At 38.7% G+C, this 20,452-nt stretch overlaps 1 protein-coding gene across 1 annotated transcript in view; it reads left to right on the top strand.

Moving 5' to 3' along the window:
* LOC148424102 (integrin beta-5-like) overlaps positions 1-20,452 on the top strand; it is a 48,792-nt gene that overhangs the window by 24,533 nt on the left and 3,807 nt on the right. The window contains exons 10-15 of the mRNA XM_088415018.1: positions 119-293; positions 1,068-1,322; positions 13,067-13,289; positions 14,350-14,450; positions 17,874-17,993; positions 19,445-19,611. Coding sequence (XP_088271144.1) covers positions 119-293; positions 1,068-1,322; positions 13,067-13,289; positions 14,350-14,450; positions 17,874-17,993; positions 19,445-19,611 — 1,041 coding nt within the window. The remainder of the gene's footprint in view (positions 1-118; positions 294-1,067; positions 1,323-13,066; positions 13,290-14,349; positions 14,451-17,873; positions 17,994-19,444; positions 19,612-20,452) is intronic.

Raw genomic sequence — 20,452 nt, forward strand, 5'->3', positions numbered from 1 at the left:
ACACTTAGAATATTTATCTGACACTTACAATAGCTCTTTATTAGTGTGTTTATTGTAGGGCTCCACTGCATAATAATGTATGCACTACATGAGAGGGTGTTCTTCTTTGTCCTTCAAGGTGTCATTCAACGTGAGTGTGGAGGCGAGGAGTTGTCCTCTTCGTGGCATTGAGCACAGTTTCACTATCAAGCCGGTGGGCTTTAAAGACCGTCTGCAAGTCGCCATCACGTACCAGTGTGAATGTGGCTGCACCCGTTCGGCCCAAATCAACAGCACCATCTGCAGCTCCATTGGTAATGCTTGTCTCTGTTCATTCGTCCATTACAAGAAAACCTGTCTGGAAAGATATCATCTTTTTGTTGTTGTTGTTTTTGTTGTTGTTGTTTTCAGGCCTATAAAATAATAATGACAACATATAGCATACCTGTTTGTTTGGATTAAAAAACAGTAAACACCTAAACCAGTCCAAAATATGTTTTACATTTTGGGGCATTTTGCATTGTTCCTATAAATAATTGATTTCTGAATTAAATTTTATTTCATTAAGCAGTCACGTAAAACATTGGCATCTGAATGCCGATTTCTTTCTTTCTTCTTCTTTCTAGCCTACTTCGAAAATTGTATCTGTATTCCGATTCGTTTATTTATGGCAAACACTTTATGATCTAAAATGTTATAAGCTCAACATCTTTTTTTCCAGTGTACGATGATGTATGGTATATTTTTGTACAAGCAAACATTTACCAAGTTCGGAATTAAAAAAAATAAATGTAGAAAATTAAAACCATACCAAACAAATAAAAATCTCACAATCTTCTTTGTTTTTCACTAAAGTAAACATGATTAGAAATCATAATCAAGTGTGCCAGTACTTACTTGTACTTCAAAATGGATTTGTGATCGAGTGCACTTTCGACATTGACATGACTGTGAATTTAAAGACACGGTATGTATTTTAAGCAAAAAAAATAAAAAATTCTTGAATCAGTTGACAATATACCGTATTTATTTTTTATTCCTATAAAGAGTTAATAAGAGTGAGTTGAAGACCATATTTGTCTTAACAGGCACATACAAGTGTGGAAGCTGCCAATGCGAGCCGGGCTACCTTGGTGCCCGCTGTGAGTGCCAGGAGGGGGAGGCAAGCAGCATACACCAGGGCGCCTGCCGCGAGGCCGAGGGCAAGCAATTATGCAGCGGGCGCGGCGAGTGCAGCTGCAACCAGTGCCTGTGCTACGAATCGGAGTTCGGCAAAATCTATGGCAGCTTCTGCCAGTGCGACGACTTCTCGTGCGCTCGGCACAAAGGCATCCTGTGCTCAGGTAAAATCAAGGTCATACAGTGGAAACTTCACTTAAAGGTGAATATTTGTTGTGTGACCAAGGTAGATTCACTCACTTTACAAAGCAATTCTGCCTTTTTTGGTCCGTAATGTTAATTTATGATTTTTTTTTTCATCTACATTTGAAATGTCCTGTTTAGTTGGCAACCCTTGAGCATAAATGATACACTCTCAAAACGCTAGTGTTGCTTTAACATCCTTTCTGTTTCATGCTCTCAATTATTAGACATACTTACCTGCTCAGCACCCAACCCTCCAGCCTAAACGGTAGCACAACTGTCGAGTTCTTGTTTTGATTTTCCTGATGTGCAGGAAACTCACATGAGCCGCTTGTATCTGGGATCTTGTACTTTTGGTCATGACCCACAGCTCATGATCATAGGTGAGAGTAGGAGCAAAGATCAACCACTCAATCAAGAGCTTCACCTTTTGGCTCATCTTCTTCTTGAAAACGACAGACCGATACAGTGGTTGTGGAAATAAAGAAATGTTCTCACCAAAGGGCAGAACTGACAAGACATGGAAACAGTCTTAGGTCTTAAAAGTGTGGAGTCTTAGCATATGCTGTAAGCAAGTGCCCCTCTTGGTATTGAAGTCATTTATTCGTGAAGGCAGCTTCTAACACTCTTATTTGTGTTCCACGAAGACTGACATGCTTGCTCCACTATGTTGTGTGCGCCAACATTTATGTACAGGGGCCGACAAATTACTTCCACATATTCTCCTCTGTCCTTGCCATTTTGCTCGGGTTCTGCGACTGTTTGCAGAGACATGGAACAAGCTATCCATTTTCTCAACCACTTGTCCTTACAAAGGTTGTGGGCTTGCTAGTGCCTATCCCAGTTGTCTTTGGGCAGCAGGCAGGGTGCACCTTGAGCTGGTTGCCAGTCAATCGTTGGGCACATAGAGACAAACAACCATTCACACTCACAAACACACCTACGGGCAATTTGGCGTGTCCAATATACCTACCATGCATGTTTTTGGGTACCCGGAAGAAACCTGTACCACAACAACCGTACCTGTACCACTTACCGTAACTCCCCAAGTAAAAGACGCACCTGTGTATAAGACACACCCTTAATTTGGGGGTCAAATTCCGGTATTTTCTATATTGCGTGTATAACACACACCAACATGTTGGCAACAATGTCAACACTATAGCAACACTAAATCAATCTCATTTTTTGTAAACTCTTCATATTTTCTTTTGTTCATATCCGTAAGTTATATATTTGTTGCGCGTTGTTTCAGTGCGTTGTTTCAGTTGCGTGTTTCAGATTTCCCACATTATGAGCGGTCAGTGAACCCCTCGCCACTGTAATATTGAAAGTGTCCGTGTTATTTTTTCTTGTCCTTGCAACGTGGTTGGAGTTAAATTATCCTAAATACCTGAAGTTGAGCAGCATTCGTGTTTCACCAAGTTCATGGTTGTGTGCACATGCCAATAGACCTCAATTAATAAACGTGTCAAATGGATTACTTTTCAAGGTTCTCTTAACTGGTGCACTCTTAATTGAATCAGTTGGAGACATCATAACTTTTTCCTCTCAGTTTTAGTTAAATTTCTGTGTGTGAGAACAAGGATGGACACGGATGTTGGTTCAGTCTGCCCACTTTTTTTTTTTTTTATGCTATAAAATCGTCAGCTAACACAAGCTGCTGTTAGCTACAACAGGCACTTGATGCTAAAATCCAACTGACACCCCCTCCTCTAACTCATCCCATTATGGTAATTATTTTAGGTAAGAAAACGGTCAATGTAAAAATGCACATCTGTGTCGTGTTATGTGGCTGAGAAATCAATCTTTGAATGGTGTTGAACAAAAAAAAAGAAATACAAAAATCCAATTATGAAGTTTCCGCAGAAAAATGGGGAAAAAAGATGCATCTTATTTAGGGGGAATTACGGCATTTTTGGTGTTTTTGGAAGCAAGCCCGGTGAAAATACCGGCTTGATTATCATATTTGCTTTATGGAAAGATAGTTTTGACAAAAAGTTCTACAGCTAGGACTGATACAAACCCAAGCCACTAAAGGTGTGCTGTGACCGTCCGGGCGGGCACAATACCCACTTCTATTTATGTACACCCAGCATGTGTTTGGTGTAGTGTGTTGAAACCTGGCCCAACAGCGATGTTTGTTGCAGTCATTAAATGTTAACAGTCCAATACACTTCTGAACTCTTCTACTGGTTGCCCAATATGGTGCCTCAATGGGGTTCTAATTATAGCAAACAGTGCACACCTTCATCTCCCTTTGGTTCTTCTCGATCCGTGGTTTAGCGTCATCCGGTAAAAGTATTTGTTATAATTTTTTGTTTGTGTGTGTGTGTGTGTGTGTGTGTATTTTTATGAGTGTAAACCCCATATTGCAAGTTGTCCTTCCTGTTCCACCAGAATCCTTTGACCAACAAAATTACAGCTGATTGGTACTGCAGCACTCATCTTTTATTTGCAAATCCCAAAAATAGTTACGACAACATATTTACATCTCCTGTACATTTCTAATGCAAGTGTTTCCCAAAATATTTATTGCTTCATATTTTTATTGTGATGCAAACAATTGTGTTTTAAACGGGCATGTAGTGTACAATCAGTAAGTGGGAACATATGTGATTTAAAAAAAAAAAAAAAATGACCTCAACTGCTGTGTTCAGTTCATGAGAGAAATTCCTTGTTAAAAAATCAAAACCACCGGATGAGTCACACATTTTCCATCACTGGGTTGTTTCATTTGAAAATACTTTTTGTCACATTATTAAAATATTGTAGGATTGAGCGCACTACTTATTGAGACACCTACACAGTCGTCAGTATCTAATGTCTCATCTTGCCTGTATAGACCACAACGACTTTGAAGAAGGTTCCCTGAGTAGGCACTGTGAAAATTGCTTTGATTACAGCATGTTATACACTTTTGACAACTTCCACTGGTAAAAAAAAAAAAAAACTACTAGAATGACTTTGTCTACACATTTTTTGGCATTGCCACAAATGTGTGACATGATGAAAAAAAAAAAACAAGAACATTTTTATATGACTATCCTACTGGCACTATAGTATAACAGTTGGAAATTGTGTTCATGGTGCATTCACTCAACTGAATCTAGTCCCTGAGGTAAAACTGGTTCACTGTCTGCTGTTTTCTTATTAAGACATGACTGGACTTGACCCTGACAGACAAAATCCTCCAGTATGGGTGCTGGAAAAACTTAGTGCCGCACCCTTTTACTGCCCAGCAACAATAGCTAATAACTCTCATTCAAAATCTGGTTTGTTAAGCCAGATGAAGACCAAAAAAAAAAAAAAAAAAAAAACTGAATTGTTCGTTGAATGTGTATCCGAGGACAGGTGTGGAGATTCCAAACACATGTGATGTATTGTTGCAGATACAAGTTGTTGGTTCTTTAGCCCGCAGGCATGGATGATTATCACTTTTACTTGCAAGGTGCTGATAGATGCATGCTTAGCCAGCAGTTGTCAGTACTATTAAATGATCAGGAGAGACATTTGGTAACCTTGAAAACATATCCCAAAAGGGATGCTGTGGTTTTGCTGTTTAAAACAAAAAGTCAGTAAAAAGTAAAAACACATGCTTAGAGTACTGGACAAAAACCCACACAGGTTCAGGGAGAACATGCAAACTCCAAACAGGAAATCCAGAGCCCAGAATCAAACCCACGGCTTTTATACTGTGAGTTGGATGTGCAAACCAGTCAACAATTGTGCCACCTAGATAAAAGAAAAATCATAATCCATTTCCCACCGAGGAAATACGGTATACAAATAGCTCTTCTCCTGGACTTCTTGGTCCAACTGTATGTCACACACTGGCATTTTCTGACAATAAATAAAACTAAAATGCATCTCAGAAATTAGTTTATCCAAATTAGGCAAGCTTAGTGAGTGTTAACAAATATGGCTTCACACTGACACTGGGCAGTCCAACACTGACGGACGCCCGTTTTGCGGAGGGACTGAATGACAAAAAACATTTTCAAAATGTTGTGCTAAGCCTGGCGCAACGATAGATTTCATCCATCAATTTCCTCAGTCATTGTAATCGTAACCCTGTCACCTGGTTGGATCTTCCAATTTCTGAGAAATGTTTTAAACTGCCATATACAGTACTCGAGACTGGAAGTATAAACAAAGTACAGTCGGTCCCCAGTTTACGGCATTAATCCTTTCTGTGGTTGGGATCGTAACGCGAATTCGCCGTATGGCGGGCAATCGAAACCTAAGTTAACGCATGTAAAACCCCAGGTAAAAACATCAAAATTGTACATATTAAAAATTGTTATCAAAATAGTATAGTAAGTCATAGTCATAAAAAACCCCATCATAAATAAGAAATATAGAAAGGATTTATTTACCTTTATGTGATGAGCTTGTTATGGCCATATTCCTTAGTAAGGGTAGCCTAGACTAGGCTAGCTTAGCTCTCTTCATATTTCTTGATTATCTCCAGCTTCGTTTCCATACAAATCATCTTCTTACTTCTCTCTTTAACATCACTAGCAATCTTGGGACCCATGGCTAACCCATTCAAGTTTGAATTAAGCAGTAAAATGCACAATAAATACATTTTAAGCACTCAGACGCGATTCAGTCCGTAGCATGCCACCATTTTGACATGACGCCGAGACAAAACAACACAAATACAGACAACTCGTAGGATCATGACAGTTATTTTTGTCGTAAAGCGGAAAAAATACTGTAAAGAGGGGATGAATAACGTCACAATCCACATCTTAAGCTGATAAGAATGTAAGGCAGGGGTGTTGTATCCCGGGGGTCCACTCTATAAGTAAGCAGCAAGCATTCAGACAGGCACCAAGGATAACTGGCTGGACACTGAAGTATAGGTTTGCTGCAGTTACAATTTGAAGAAAAAGTGTTGTTAATGTGTTGCAGTGTGAAGCACTAGCAAGAATGACCTTCTCCTAGAACTGCACAATTACGTCCAAAATGAAAATCCCAATTATTTTGGTCAATATTGAAATCACAATTATTCGTCATGTTTGGTCAAATGCGTCTATTTGCCCTTTTTTTAAAAAAAACAAGCAGTATATAAACAAGGCTTCAAGGCCTGATACTTACAAATAACAAAAATAAACTAAGATAAAATAAATAACCATTAAAGCATTCACATGGCAAAAACCTGGCATACAGGGCAACACAGCCAAAGCTAACTTATTTACGGAGTGCAAACCCATGAAAAAAAATAAGCTTATGTAGAACCAAGCACATTATTACTTGTAAGCAATTTTTAAATCAATTAGCCGTCAAAATGTCATTTTTGGTCATTTCAAACCAAATTGATTCCATTTTTTTGCCAATGGAATTTTTCAAAATGGGTCTCAATTGATAGCTAGCACTGTACTGTATATATTAGGAATCAGGTGAGAAACTCGCCGCCATTTCACACTGGTAAATAATATTTTAGGGTGATTAAAAAGTAGAGGGTTTCGTCATGCAAACGTGGGAAACATTGCCATCTAAAAGCTTTTAAGGTGGAATTGAAAGCTGAAATCTCAGGAAGCCAACTTCAGTGTCTTCCAAGCTTTTTTTTTAGAAAGCTGCATCAAAATGCTCGAAATCGGCTGGACCTCTAGGGGTTGCATTTTCAGATAATGTTTGGCATTGAAAGAGTTAATGTGTTGTCTCCATCATATCACAAATACTGTATTATAAAAAGTATTCCAACTTTCCGCCATGGACAATTACTTCTCATTATCATAGTGCTGTAATGTTCACATGCAGGCTTTCTTTTTAGTAAACTATGCAAAACATCCATGACTTTTTTTTTTTCCAAGTGTGATAAAAGTCTTTTTAGCAGTATGATGAGTAAGAGAAGAACCTATTCCTCTATTGGTTTTTGTGGTTGCTGACTGCCACAGTTTTCATGGTTGCTGACTGTCACTTTGTTGGCCCATTCCCATGTCGTCTCGATCCACTTGCATTGTGTGGGAGACCGCTAACATGCTGCATGTTACAATTATTATGAAAACGGATATTCCTTACAGTAGCTGCTTGGGTGCACCTTTTTATACTCGTCAGTCTTTTTCTCAACGACTAAATCAGCCATTCTCTCTGTGACCAAAGTGTGGTCTCACCCACAGCCGCTTGTGTCTTAAGTTTGGTGGTTTTCACTTCTTGGCGCCGTTTTCTGAACACCATGGACCAACTGCGTACCACAGTGGATCATTCAGATCCAGTTTCCGCTCACAGTAAGACAATCTGTCTGAGGAAGTCCAACTGAAGACCAACATGACACAAGCCACAAACGCAAAGAACTGTAATGAGCCGTCACTTTGGAAACTGATCCACAAGCAATTTTCATTTGTAAAGTTTGAGTCAGTGGTTGAAATACACTATTCAGACTTTCCTCATGGATTACCTCTTGTGTAGTGTGCATCTTGTGAATTTATTTAGCACTGCGTTTTGGACACTGTCCATGGATTTTCAGCTCTTTTTATAGGTTTTATAAAGTACTTTGCCCTAAGAAGTCTTTTTTTTTTTCTTTTTCTTTCAAGGGAAGTCAAGTTAAAGATGTTCCATACAGTCTATGTGCCCCCCCCCCCCCCACCACCACCACCAGTATCGATGTGGTAAAGAGGTTTGCAAAAAAAAAAAAAATACATGAGAATCAAGATTCTCGTTTAGTATGATATCATAATAGATATGATTTTTTTTTATTTTTTTTTAATTTCTAAAAAAATAAAACAGATCCACTTCTTGTCAGCTTCCATGAAACAACACTGGACGCACACCACCAAAGAAGAGCCAACAAACCTCACGTCATGTGCCGAAAAATGCATGAACGCCAATGCAATGGCCATAGTAGGCTTTAATTCTAAAGTTGGCCTTTGTCGTAGTGGCTGCTACCAACTAGCTTTACTACTAATCCCAACTCCATTTTTATTGCCATTACATCACATGTCTACCAGCATAAACACACCATTAAAAAAAAAAAAAAAATACAACAAAACAATCACATTCAATTGCTGATTAGGGACGGACGCTAAAAAACACTACTCCTTTACGTTGCCATTGTGCAATGTAGCACATGTCTCTGGCGTTAGTGCTAGCTGCTAACTATGTGAGGCATTTAAATGCTGTCAGACATTTCAGACAGGAAAAAAAGGTCCATTCAAGCATTTAAAAATAATAACTGCAAATATGTAAATGGCGGGGACTTTCTAGCAATATATTAAAGCTCGCATATCAAAAAGAATGATGGGGTGAAATTGGATATTTAACTTAATTACAAAGTGGTCCATCAAGTCACTTATGTTAATAATAACTAATCAAACAACAAGGCTTCCATTTTCCATTCTAGTGGTTATGTCAATTCATCAAAAATAAACAATAGAGTGGCAGTTGTGGTCTTCACAAGCACTTTGCTCACAATTCAAGACTAAATAAATGTTTAAAAAAATGACATTTTAAAGTCTTCATTAGTCAGTCTGTCTTGAAAAGCAGACGGGAAGATTGTGGCGATTCTTGGCACATCTATAGAATGAAACAAAAAACCTTGTCAAAAGTGATTTTGAATCTGAATTGAATCATGAATCATGGACAGTCAAAGATTTGTCGTCCCAATGGTATGATTGTTATGCATCCTAGCGGGCAGTCATTTTTTTACTTGCTGACTGAAAGTAAATCCCTGCGGCCCAAACACTGAAAGGAGCCTCCAAAGGTTTCTAATTCCTGATTTGAATTAAATCCTTTGAATGTGGCACTTAGGTTGACACACATTTTACACTTAGGCATATTTGCACCTGAAAGCACGGAAGGCAACCCGCTAAAAATATCCCGCCAGCTCATTTCCTTTTTGTTTAATCTCCAAATATTGACTCAAGCGTCTTTGAAAGTAGTGTCACAATCCAGCTTGTCTCCGGGCAAAAAAATATGACTGTGTATTAGAGGAATTGAAGCTGCACTTTATCTAGTGCTGAAATTGTTTACTGAGGGAAATACTTTTGGATCCCATAATTGTGCCTTCATGGAGCCAACCCAATGAGCACACAGTCCATCCTGTATTGTAAAAGTGCCATCAGGGTTTTTTAGTTGCATTACAAACTTTTGTGGAAAGGTTTGAGAGGGTAAAAAGAAATGTCACAGCTCCTGTCAGATGTGAGCAGCTTTCATTCATTTCAAAGTATTGCATATATTTGGTCACATTCTCAATTGTAGCTTTAGTCAAAGCATTCCAACAGCATAGTGAAAAAGTATTAGGAAAAAAGATAAGCAGGCTGAGAGGAAAAACACTCCTCAATTTTGCAACAGCTACGTTCAAGCTTCAAAGTTACTGTTTTGATGGCTGTTGTTCACTGGCAGAATCTCAAAAATACAACCATTTATACTATATACACACGTTTGTGTGTGTGTGTGTGGGTGTGTGTGTGTGTGTGTGCGTGTGTGTGTGTGTGTGTGTGTGTGTGTGTGTGTATGTAGGTAGGTGTGTATATATATATATATATATATATATATATATATATATATATATACATATACATATAGATGTATATATATATATACACACACACTCGCACAGTGGACCCCCATGTTACGAATTTTTCATGTTGCGATGTGGAATACAGTACTGAGTTTTTTCATCTCCTCTTTATGACATGTTCCCCATTATGAGAACAAGACAACTGTAATGACCCTAGGGGCTTGGCTGTATTTGTGTTGTTTTGCTTCCATCTGTTGGCGTTTTTACGTAATTGCACTTATTTACTATTGCTGTCTAAGCGCTTCCATGCAAATCGTGACTAGTGCTTGTCTGCTATTGATCGGTGTCTCCTCACGGAGATGGTGGTCTGCTATTGGTCGGTGTCTCCTCACGGAGATGGTGGTCTGCTAGTGGTTGACCTCACTTGTTTCGAAGGCCCACTGTGTGCGTGTGTATATATATATATATATATATATATATATATATATATATATATATGTGTGTAAGAATGCAGCATGCATTTAAAAATAAGTGGTTAAAGAAAATGGGTGGATGGATCAGATCACAAAACTACTTGTAGGGATGGCCTGTAGGTTGGACACTAAGTGACAGAGGTGGCCATAGCAAGCAATGGCCACATTGTACAGTCGCTCCACACTGCATGAACCAGAAGGCGGAGCTAATTAACATCCCTTAAACAGACAATTTTTCTCAAGCATAATCTGTTTTTATTATATTGTCTGGTGCCACAATGATAACTTGTACTCAAACCCCAGAATACAAGTAGAAAAGTCCAGTCTATTTTATTTTCAATGATTTTGCATTCTCCATATCCTCCATGCTACATCTTTTGAGGATTTTTTTTTTTGTTATTTTGACATTGAAATTAGCGTTGAATACCCCAGCCCAAGAATTGGTAGTTGAATCCCACTGTCTTAATATCATCCTCCTATGAATTAGTAAGCACCTGCTAACAAACAAAAACACAGGCTCTACCTTTCACTATTGTCCAAGAAATCACAATACAGTATTCCCCCTTTTGTCATTTGAAGCACCCAGAGGTAGCCGCCTGGCACGCAGGAGACTAAATGTGGTTTGTACACTTGCATACTTGTTGAGCAAGAAGTCTGCGTTGAAGCAGCTACACTTTGTTTTTATTGTCGGCAAAGTCCAGTTTAAAAAAAGGACAGCAGTCTTTGTCATTTATTGCCAAGCAGCACCGTTGCCGAGGTAACTCATGGCAACAGGCTTCACTTCAAGCGAGCTTCATCATGTTATTTAAAACATTTTAGGCAGCGCCCTGTTGCTTGTCCAGATGACATTGCACTACCCTGACCACTTCCTTGATGATCAAAATAAATGTTTCTTGTATTTTTTTTTTCCCCACCAAATCATTAGCTTCCCTCTTAACCTTGAGGTAGCAGTTGGGGCTGTTCCAATCCCAGGCTGTCATTAATGGTCTTTCAGTGAAGGGCCACACCTCATGACCTAGTTACTCCTTAAAAACTTTCCATTGGAAGTGCTTATAAAGGGTTACCAAATAGGGCGTTAGTTTGTTATTATACGCATTTATAAGGATGGAATTTTAATATTTTAGCTTTAGTGGTGAAACTTATCATCTTGTAGGTCTTTGGACTAAAGATATTGACTCTTGAACCATAAAAAGTCACAATGCAGTCTCTTTAGAGTGTTAGATATATCCTGCAATTCTTATCTTGCATTACAAAGGAAACAAAATTCCATCCAGACATTTTCATGCCTTACTGTTCTGTGTTAAGGTTATGGTAAGTAGAATTGAATTCGCTTGCCTCCTGATGTTAACAACCAAGACTGACCACCTAGATGCCTTTGTGTTAAGAGTGTTTGCAGTGGTATCACATCTTTAAAGGTAAAGAACTCTAATTCAAATCTCCAGAACTCCAGAAACAGTGAAATGCGGAATCCAGAATTCCATCACCTTTGTGTGGATTTCACAATGGATTGGGAAGTTAGTTATGAAGTCACAAAGCTATTTTTGGCACCTCAGATCCAGTTGTGCATTCTCACTGCTGTAGATTCTTTTGATAAAGATCTCGCTGAATTTTCACGAAACTCATGGAGGGTTACGGTTTGTCTTTACTGACACTGTCTCAGAACCATCATATATTTTTCCACAATGGTCTAAAATGTGGCAGAAATTTAAAAGTTTTCAGACCTTGATTCGAACACGAGAAATGTAAAGACCTCATTAGAACATGGGAAAAGGAAACATACGGGCATTGGAAGCCAATGGAAAAGATAATCCAGGTATCAGGCTTCTTTTTCACTATGAATGTGGCTCCAACTGCATTTAACATTATCACTGCAGATTTTTTTTGTTTTAGGGGGGTGAAAATTTATGGCATATATTACTTGTTTATAACTCTAGGGTACTCGGAAAATTAGTTCAATTCCCACTTCCATAGACTAGGTTACATGTTGGGATTTTTTTTCCTCATAGGTATTTTATAATAATAATAATAATAACACAAATGTGTCAGAGAAGTGAAAATGATCACAAAATGCCTACAATACATAGTAATCGGTGTAATCGATAGTAACACACACATGTAGAACATCATGTCAATATATTTCCGCAGTACTAGATGGCTATTGACAAGAACTTAGAACCTGAAGATGAATTAAAATCTGTGGATAAGTGTGTAATGAACCGCTGGGATGCCATTTTACATTATTGCTGCCATTCCTATACCCACTGCCATTTTTTTGAAAGGCTGTGGGACGCATTGTCCAATGAGAAACACACCTTTTCCCGATGATTTTTCCACTGTTGCCAGTCTGTTTGAAATAAACTAAAACTAACTGAGACTGAAGTGGACATAGAAATTTTACAGCACCACTCAGATCAAAAGTGTTGTTGTGGCAATCGCATGCTGTTCTGGCAAGACCGGAAAGACTCAGGTGAAGAAATAATGCAGTTTTGTAGAATCACGGTGCAAAAGTCTTATGTTGTCAAGTTGAATCTTCCACTTGAGATTCCAATCCTAAGCTTCTTTCACATTGCTTCAAAGGTTTTTGTGGGTCAGTTGTTGAGCATCGTTAGGATCCCATGCTTGTCCATCATGTGGGCAAAGGTCAAGCCAAGTCCCTAGCTTTCCATGATAGATTAAAGGATTTATGCGGAGCATATTTGCCTAACAGGTTTATACAATTATACGCTGAGATAAATTGTGCTTCCCATTGCTAATTTTCTCTTTGGCCCTTCACTCACTTTGTCAGGCCACGGGGAGTGTCACTGCGGCGAGTGCAAGTGCCACGCCGGCTACATCGGGGACAACTGCAACTGCTCCACAGACACGGCGTCGTGCATCGCTGACAATGGGCAGATGTGCAATGGGCGTGGCAACTGCGTTTGTGGACGCTGCCAATGCACGCAGCCTGGCGCATTTGGGGACACATGCGAAAAGTGCCCTACCTGCCCCGACGCCTGCGACACCAAAAGGTACAAAACAACCTCTGGGCATTTAGACCGCATATGAGGCACCGTTAACTCAAAGGCATCAGCACCTCACCTGCTGGGAGTTGTGTTGATCTTGTGTATGGGATCATGCGACCATTCAAGATAGCGCAGTTGATAGAGGCTAAAACCAATCTCTTATATCGTCACATCCCGTTTGTCCCGTTTGTGCTTTCAGGGGGCAAGAAATCATTTTGAACGGGTGTAATATTGTCAATTTATACCCCATGTTATGTTCTGTCACAAACCAGGCATATGGTTTGTGACAGCACCCTAACCCTTTGTTCTGAGTTATCGAGAAAAACACCCATTTTCTACAGATATGTCAATGTTTTATTTATACAAAAACAACCTCCCTGATTGAAGTGTAAATAAATGAATATAAGAGAATTGCAGACTGTGCGCACCATTGAAAGATGAATGTGCCAAAAATGTAAACGTGTTTTTCTCAAAATTAGGGATTTCGACTTGGCAATTCTCAAATTGCTGTAATGTCATCAATTTTCAAGCCAACTACGTATGTTATCATTTTAATGGGAATTAAGTGTCGATGTAGAAGATCAGTGTCATTTCAGAGACAGAAGCCTGATATTGTGAGAACACATCATTTGACAGTATGTATTATATTTTACATCCATATAAAACCTAACAAAATAAAGCCTCCAACACTTTGCAAAAGAATTAGTGACAGTAACTAATTAAATACCACAATTTAGCAATAAGTTGCTTCATGTTACAATGAATGTGCTCTTAATTTGAAAAGAAAAATGTACTGTACTGTTCAAGTCACGACATTAAAGGCATTAAATTAGATTTGATGACACTTGCAGAAACCTTGAAAAGTGAAGTGCCTTCACGTAGCCCAAAGGCTACTCGTACTGCTATTTGAGAACCATTGCTTTAATGTACAATAATCTACTTCCAGTTCACATCTGCTGTTTTCTACCAGTTTGACAGCGGCCCTAATCCACAGCAGAAATAACAAACAAAACTTTTAAAGAGTAGGCATTTTTCTTTTCCATTAAACGTCTTCCTCCTCCTGCAGAGAATGCATTGAGTGTCGGCTTTTCAACTCGGGGAAGTTCTCAGACAACCAGACTTGCCAGCGTCTATGCAAGGATAAAATCATCACAGTGGAGAGTCTCAGTAAGTAAACACTGTCCACAAGCGTGTGTGTCTGTGTGCAAATGCACACACACCCACACATCAGCTGTATTCACACATTTCTGCCAGCATTCTCTTTGACTTCACCAAGCTTGTGGGCAGTCATTATTTTAAAGGGCTGCTTGAAGCATCACTGGATGACACACTTATGCTTCTGAAATTAAAAACGCTTCAAATCTTGTGTTCACTGAGACAATCATTATTTTAATTTTCATGCATTTAAAGAACAACATGATCTCAGCTGTGTTTGACGTCATGGAAGAGTTGAAGTAAAGTGCTTCTAAAATGACATCCAGCTGCACAGCTACTCTCTGATGTCTTACTTTTATAGTTCACGGACTCCTCCCGTGTAAGAAATTCAAACTATTAACTATTCAAAATACTCAGCTGTAAATCCAGGTTGACTTGCGTGTGTCAATTTGACCCAATTTGATTTTTCTTTTTTTTTAATAGATCAAAGACAAAGCATTAAATGATAAAAACTAGAAGGCTAAAAATGTCAAAACAGGTAGAGATTCAAAATGGCACCATATGTTCATTTCTAAATGCTTGCAAATGGGAGCTTGAGATTTATATTAGGGAGCTGTATAACCATTGACACCTGAAGGTTAATATGCATCATTCACATCATAAGGCTCCCTAGGATAGGCTCTGGAATTAATAAGTTGGTGGGAGATAACGTCGCAGAGGCCATTCTGAGATGGTTCAGACATTTCCTGATGAGAGATAGTGAATACCGTATATACCCTCATTTTCAACCCCTGTATTAGAGGGATCGACTTATAACTGCATAATTCAAAAACAGACCAATTTTCTCCACATATCTGTGTTTGAATAACGTTAATTGAAACGCGAAATAAGTCATTTGTAATGTATAAGCCTTAAAAGGATTATCTATACCAGTGGTTATCAACCTTTTTTCAGTGATGTGCCCCCTGTGAAATATATTTTCAGCCAAGTACCCCTTAAACAGTGCATAGAATTTTAATAAAACTTAAAACATGCCATCAGTGTCTGATTTATTGAAATTTAGACCCTTTCAAACTTCATTTGTATTTGTCCACAAAAAAAAAAAACAGCAACCTAAAAGGTCCTATTTCGGATATTTTTTTTTCCACAAAAAAGTAATGAATATAAAGTGTCAAACCTGTTCTCAAAAAAAAATAGATGGATAGATAGATAGATTGATAGATGGATAGATGGATAGATAGACAGACAGATTCACAGAATGTTTTGGGGTTACAGTTGAGATCTCTTCACAAAAATAAATCATCAACTTAATTATTAATAAATATTCTCCCCCCATGTCACTGTGTGTGTGTCACTGACTGACTGCTCTCAATTGAAACCACACCATCCTTCTCACTACAAAATGTAATAACAGTTGCCAGAGGTGGCGCCAAAAAACAAAGATCAAGCTAAACAAAGCACAAAACTGTTAAACTAAATCAGCTTCCAAAACATCATTATTTTGGGTGCGGCCCACACAGCCCAGTACCAGTTGATCCATGGACCGGTATGGGGCCGCGGACCGGTGGTTGGGGACCGCTGAGGTAGCTGACTTAAGTATGAATTTAAAATCCAGGAAGTTTTTAAATAATTTCAAACTTTTGACTGGTATATATGTGACTGCTATAGTTTCTCAAACAGATGCATTTACTGCTGCCCCGATTCATCAACAGCTGGTCTTCTTATATCGCGCTGAGTGGTTACACCGTATTTCCTGTATGCTATGTAGCTTTCCTGCTTCAATAATATTTGTCTGACCTCAAATAGACCCATATCCAGCCCCTTTCCAAAATAATAAATACTAGGTAGCTATAATTGCTTTTACCAAATAGCCAAATGCACTGTGTGTAATCCAGCATTCCAGAAGCCTTTGTACAAAAACGTGCCTAGTATCCACTGCAGTTGAGTAAATAAACCCTCAGCAATTGGTGCAATTCAGTTTGGAGCAGACAACTGATGTGTATGTGTGTGCGTGCGTGTGCGCGCGTGTGCGGCGGCTCTTGCAGTTGAAACTATTTTAGGAGCAGTGCATGTTGGCCCAATTCTGACGTGATTCATAGCATTCCTTGCTTGTCAGATCAGCCCTAATGGACTCCACATGTACATTCCACATACAGCCAGAGGAGGGAGGACTTTGCGGTCCGATCCCCTCCCCTTGCACACACACACACTTCTCAGTGAACATTTTCAGTCAAGTACCCCCTTGTTAGTGCAAAGGATTTTTGGATGGGGATTAAAAAAAAACAAAAAAAAAACTTAAGGTGGTAGTGCCATCTGTGTCTGATTTTACAAAGGAGTCACTATCATACCATTTACCAATGAAATGCTTTGTTTCAACTAATTTGCTCCCAATTTGAAAAGAAAAAATGTACTGTTATTGTCATGGCATTCAAAGCATTAAATTCGATTTTTTGCTTGTTAGAATCTCATGTATCCCCATTAGTGCCTTGACATACAGTAATTCCATCTGCAAACTGCTGGTAATATAATTATTGTATGTAATGTAATAATTATGAAATTACTCCTGATTTTTGTTTTTTAATACAAAATAACAAATGTGAAAATTCTATTTTTACCCTAAGCAATAAACAGGTAGTGTAATTTTTTCAGTAAAAAGTAAATATGGGCAGTAACATTAAAAAAGTGTATATTTTGATTCATTATTGCTATTTGTATGCGTTTTTGTTTTTTTTTACCTCAATTTGGTGATTTAGTTCTAATTTTGTTTTGGTTTTTTTAGAGAGCTTTCTCATCTTTCATTCCTTCTATTCATTTTTACATGTAGTTCATTAGTTTTAGTAGTATCTTTTGTATTTTATATGACATGTGCTTAATTATAAGTTATTTTTAGAGCATATTTATCCGCTTTTATTTTTTCAACAATATTCACTTAGTTTACTGGTAGTTCATAGTTTTAGTATTAATTTTAGTATTTTATATTAAGTAAAGTGCAAAATAAGTATAACTATAATTCTCAAATAACTGAAACTATAATTCTCAAACAACTGAACTTTTCTGTTGCAACAAATGTACAGCAATACCAAAATAAATTTAATATGAATCCCAAAAGCTTTAAAGGACCAAAGCACAAAATGAAAGAACTGTTAAACTAAATCACCTTCCAAAACATCACGAATTTCACGTGTGAAATTGTTGGACTATTGGAGTAAATTGCCCTTTGGTGTGAATAGGAGAATGTTAGAGTGAATGATTGCTTGTTAATATGCTCCCAGCGGTTTTTGCTCAAAGTCAGCTCAGATAGGATTCAACCTTAACTGTGTCCCCTGTAACAAGTCGATAGCTAACTTGTTCCATGATGGGGTTTTTTGTGTTTGTCTTTTTGAATGCCATCTGGTGCTGCTGTGCCTAATTTGGTTTGGCATTTGTTCATTTTAGAAACGGATGAACCGGGTGCTGTGCTATGTCTCTACAAAGCAGACAATGACTGTGTGATGAAGTTCACGTACTCAGAACACGCCAGTGGACTGTCTGTACTAACAACCCTGACAGAACCAGGTGAGCTTCTGCTTTGATGCACGACATGACTGCCGCGCTCATGTTTAGAAGGAAACACTTTGAAAATTTCCACCACGTGTGATACATGTTGTACATTATACAATGTACAATTTTTGCAGCTTCATCAATACAGCAAAAAATCTCGATGAGCAACTTGGTTCCTTAATTGCATAATTGCATAATTTTTAGATGACACATTGTTTTGTTGAAAGGATCGGTGCCGGTCGGCGCTCAGGAGACAAAGACAACACTCAACAAAAGACCAACGTTCCCAAATGCTATTTAGCCCAAACAACTGGCATATTTATTTTGACCAAATGCAAGTTCTCAAATAGTTGACATTGCGTGAAATCATCATATGAGCCTCTTACCTATGCCGAGAAGGTGGAGAGCCAACACCCAAGTAGAGCTCCGCTTGTCAACCGGCTGGGCGTCCGTACGTAACCCGCAGCAGACTCTACTTGTTTGTACTCTGCATCTCTCTTTTGTATTTTTTAGTTGCGTACGCGAGGAAGGGCGGGTGGCCTACCCGTCCGCCCTGGCGGCGCAACACCTGTTTCCCGATTTGATATTGACACTTAAGTGTGTCCTTCAGGCTCTGAAAAACATCTTGCTCAAAAACATCTTGTACAATAATATCTGTCAACTTCCCACGACAATGTTCTTCTTTGTTATGGGAACAAGACAGTAAAGCGGTCAAATGTCCTGACCAAAAACAAGTTAGTGAAAAACAGCATATATAACCATGGTTGCACAATATATTTGGGTTTTCAACGGCTATGGGAAGCATCACTAATTACAATTCCTCTCACACATTCATTGAAGTTGTTTTTCACACTGAATAATCTGCAAAATCAGAAACTAAATGTGCAGTGTTTGTGTGCGTGTGTGGGTGTGTGCATGTGTGTGGGTGTGTCTGTCTGTCTGTTCAGTGTTCCCTTATTTTTCACGGTTAATTGTTTTTTGACTGCAAAACACACCCACAGATGTGGTGAGAAAGCCAGGCAACTCTTCAAAATAAACCTTAGCATCCCAAATAACATACAGACAGAATCGCCTTGGATTGTTTTTATTTATGTTTTTTTCCCCAGAAGCATGTTATATTTAAGTCAAGAAAAAATATAGACACTATTTTAGCAACGGGTAAGGATAGGTCCCCCACCCCCCAAAAAAATGAATACCAAACTGGAATGATGCAAATGCAACAATGAATTGATGACTAATCATTCATCAAAAACAAGTGATAGTAAATGATAGTGAAGAAAACATTTTTTTTTATATTGATACCTAATTAATTGACTAATGCCAAGTAGTGGATCTTTTAAAATGATTGTTACCTGCAGTGCTACCGTAATCTATTGTCAATCAATTATTAAAACATCAACACGATTGCGACAGACTAGTCTAGGAGCCTGTGTAAAAGTTTCCTTCTCATCTGTTTTGCCTGTCAGAGTGTGGTGGGGGTCCAGACGCCCTCATGGTCCTGCTGGCGGTGGTGGGCAGCATTCTATTAGTGGGAGTGGTGCTGCTGGGCATCTGGAAGCTGGTCATCACCATTCACGACCGTCGGGAGTTCTCACGCTTCCAGAACGCTCGCTCGCGAGCACGATACGAGATGGTAAGCAAGACCAGTATCATATATACAGGTTGTGACCAATCTGTCTGTGTGTATTTTTTTTTTTAATGTTTGTGTGGCTTGTTTTTTCACTATTATTTAAAACGGTCTAAATCTTCAAAGCCAGTTCGATCGTCTGCTTTAATGGGTTACTGCACTGTGCAGCGGGAGCTTCCTCTCATTGTGTATCATACGTGAGTCCTCCTCGGCCGCAACAGCCAATCACATTACAGCTGCTGTTGTCCACTTTCTGTTTCGCCATGCTATCATGTGCAACAATTTTTGTGATGTCACTCAAAGTAGGACACAACCGCTCTCGTGAGGTGGTAGGTTCCCAGCCAATCAAATTTTCCCCCGTCCAAACAAACCAATTTGGTTTTGTGAGAAGAGTTGAACTTTCCAAAAAGCGCAGACGACCATTGCATGTATGGCGCGAGCTAGCAGTGAGTTATAGCCCGTCAGCATGAAAAGACTCCACATTGTACACTTAATTGACACATAAAGTAGTTGGAGTAATGGTAGTTCATTAGTAGTTCATAGTTTTTTCTATTATTGTGCTTTATATTTATACTTGCATACTTCCGTTTAAATTGGATATGTACAATCAGAAACAATTCATGTATGTACGTACTGTTGAGTTAAATTATTAAATTATATACAGTGGACCCTCGTAGTACGACGTCCCTGATTTACGTTATTTTCATGTTTCGACATGGAATGCTGAGTTTTTTCATCCCCTCTTGATGACATTTTCCCCCTTATGAGAACAAAACAACTGTCATGACCCTAGGGGCTTGGCTGTATTTTTGTTGTTTTGCCTCCATCTGCTGGCGTTTTTAGGTAA

Source organism: Hippichthys cyanospilos, chromosome 5 (genome assembly GCF_059441005.1).
Source record: "Hippichthys cyanospilos isolate Australia breed blue-spotted pipefish chromosome 5, RoL_Hcya_1.0, whole genome shotgun sequence".
Classification (NCBI taxonomy): Eukaryota; Metazoa; Chordata; class Actinopteri; order Syngnathiformes; family Syngnathidae; genus Hippichthys; species Hippichthys cyanospilos.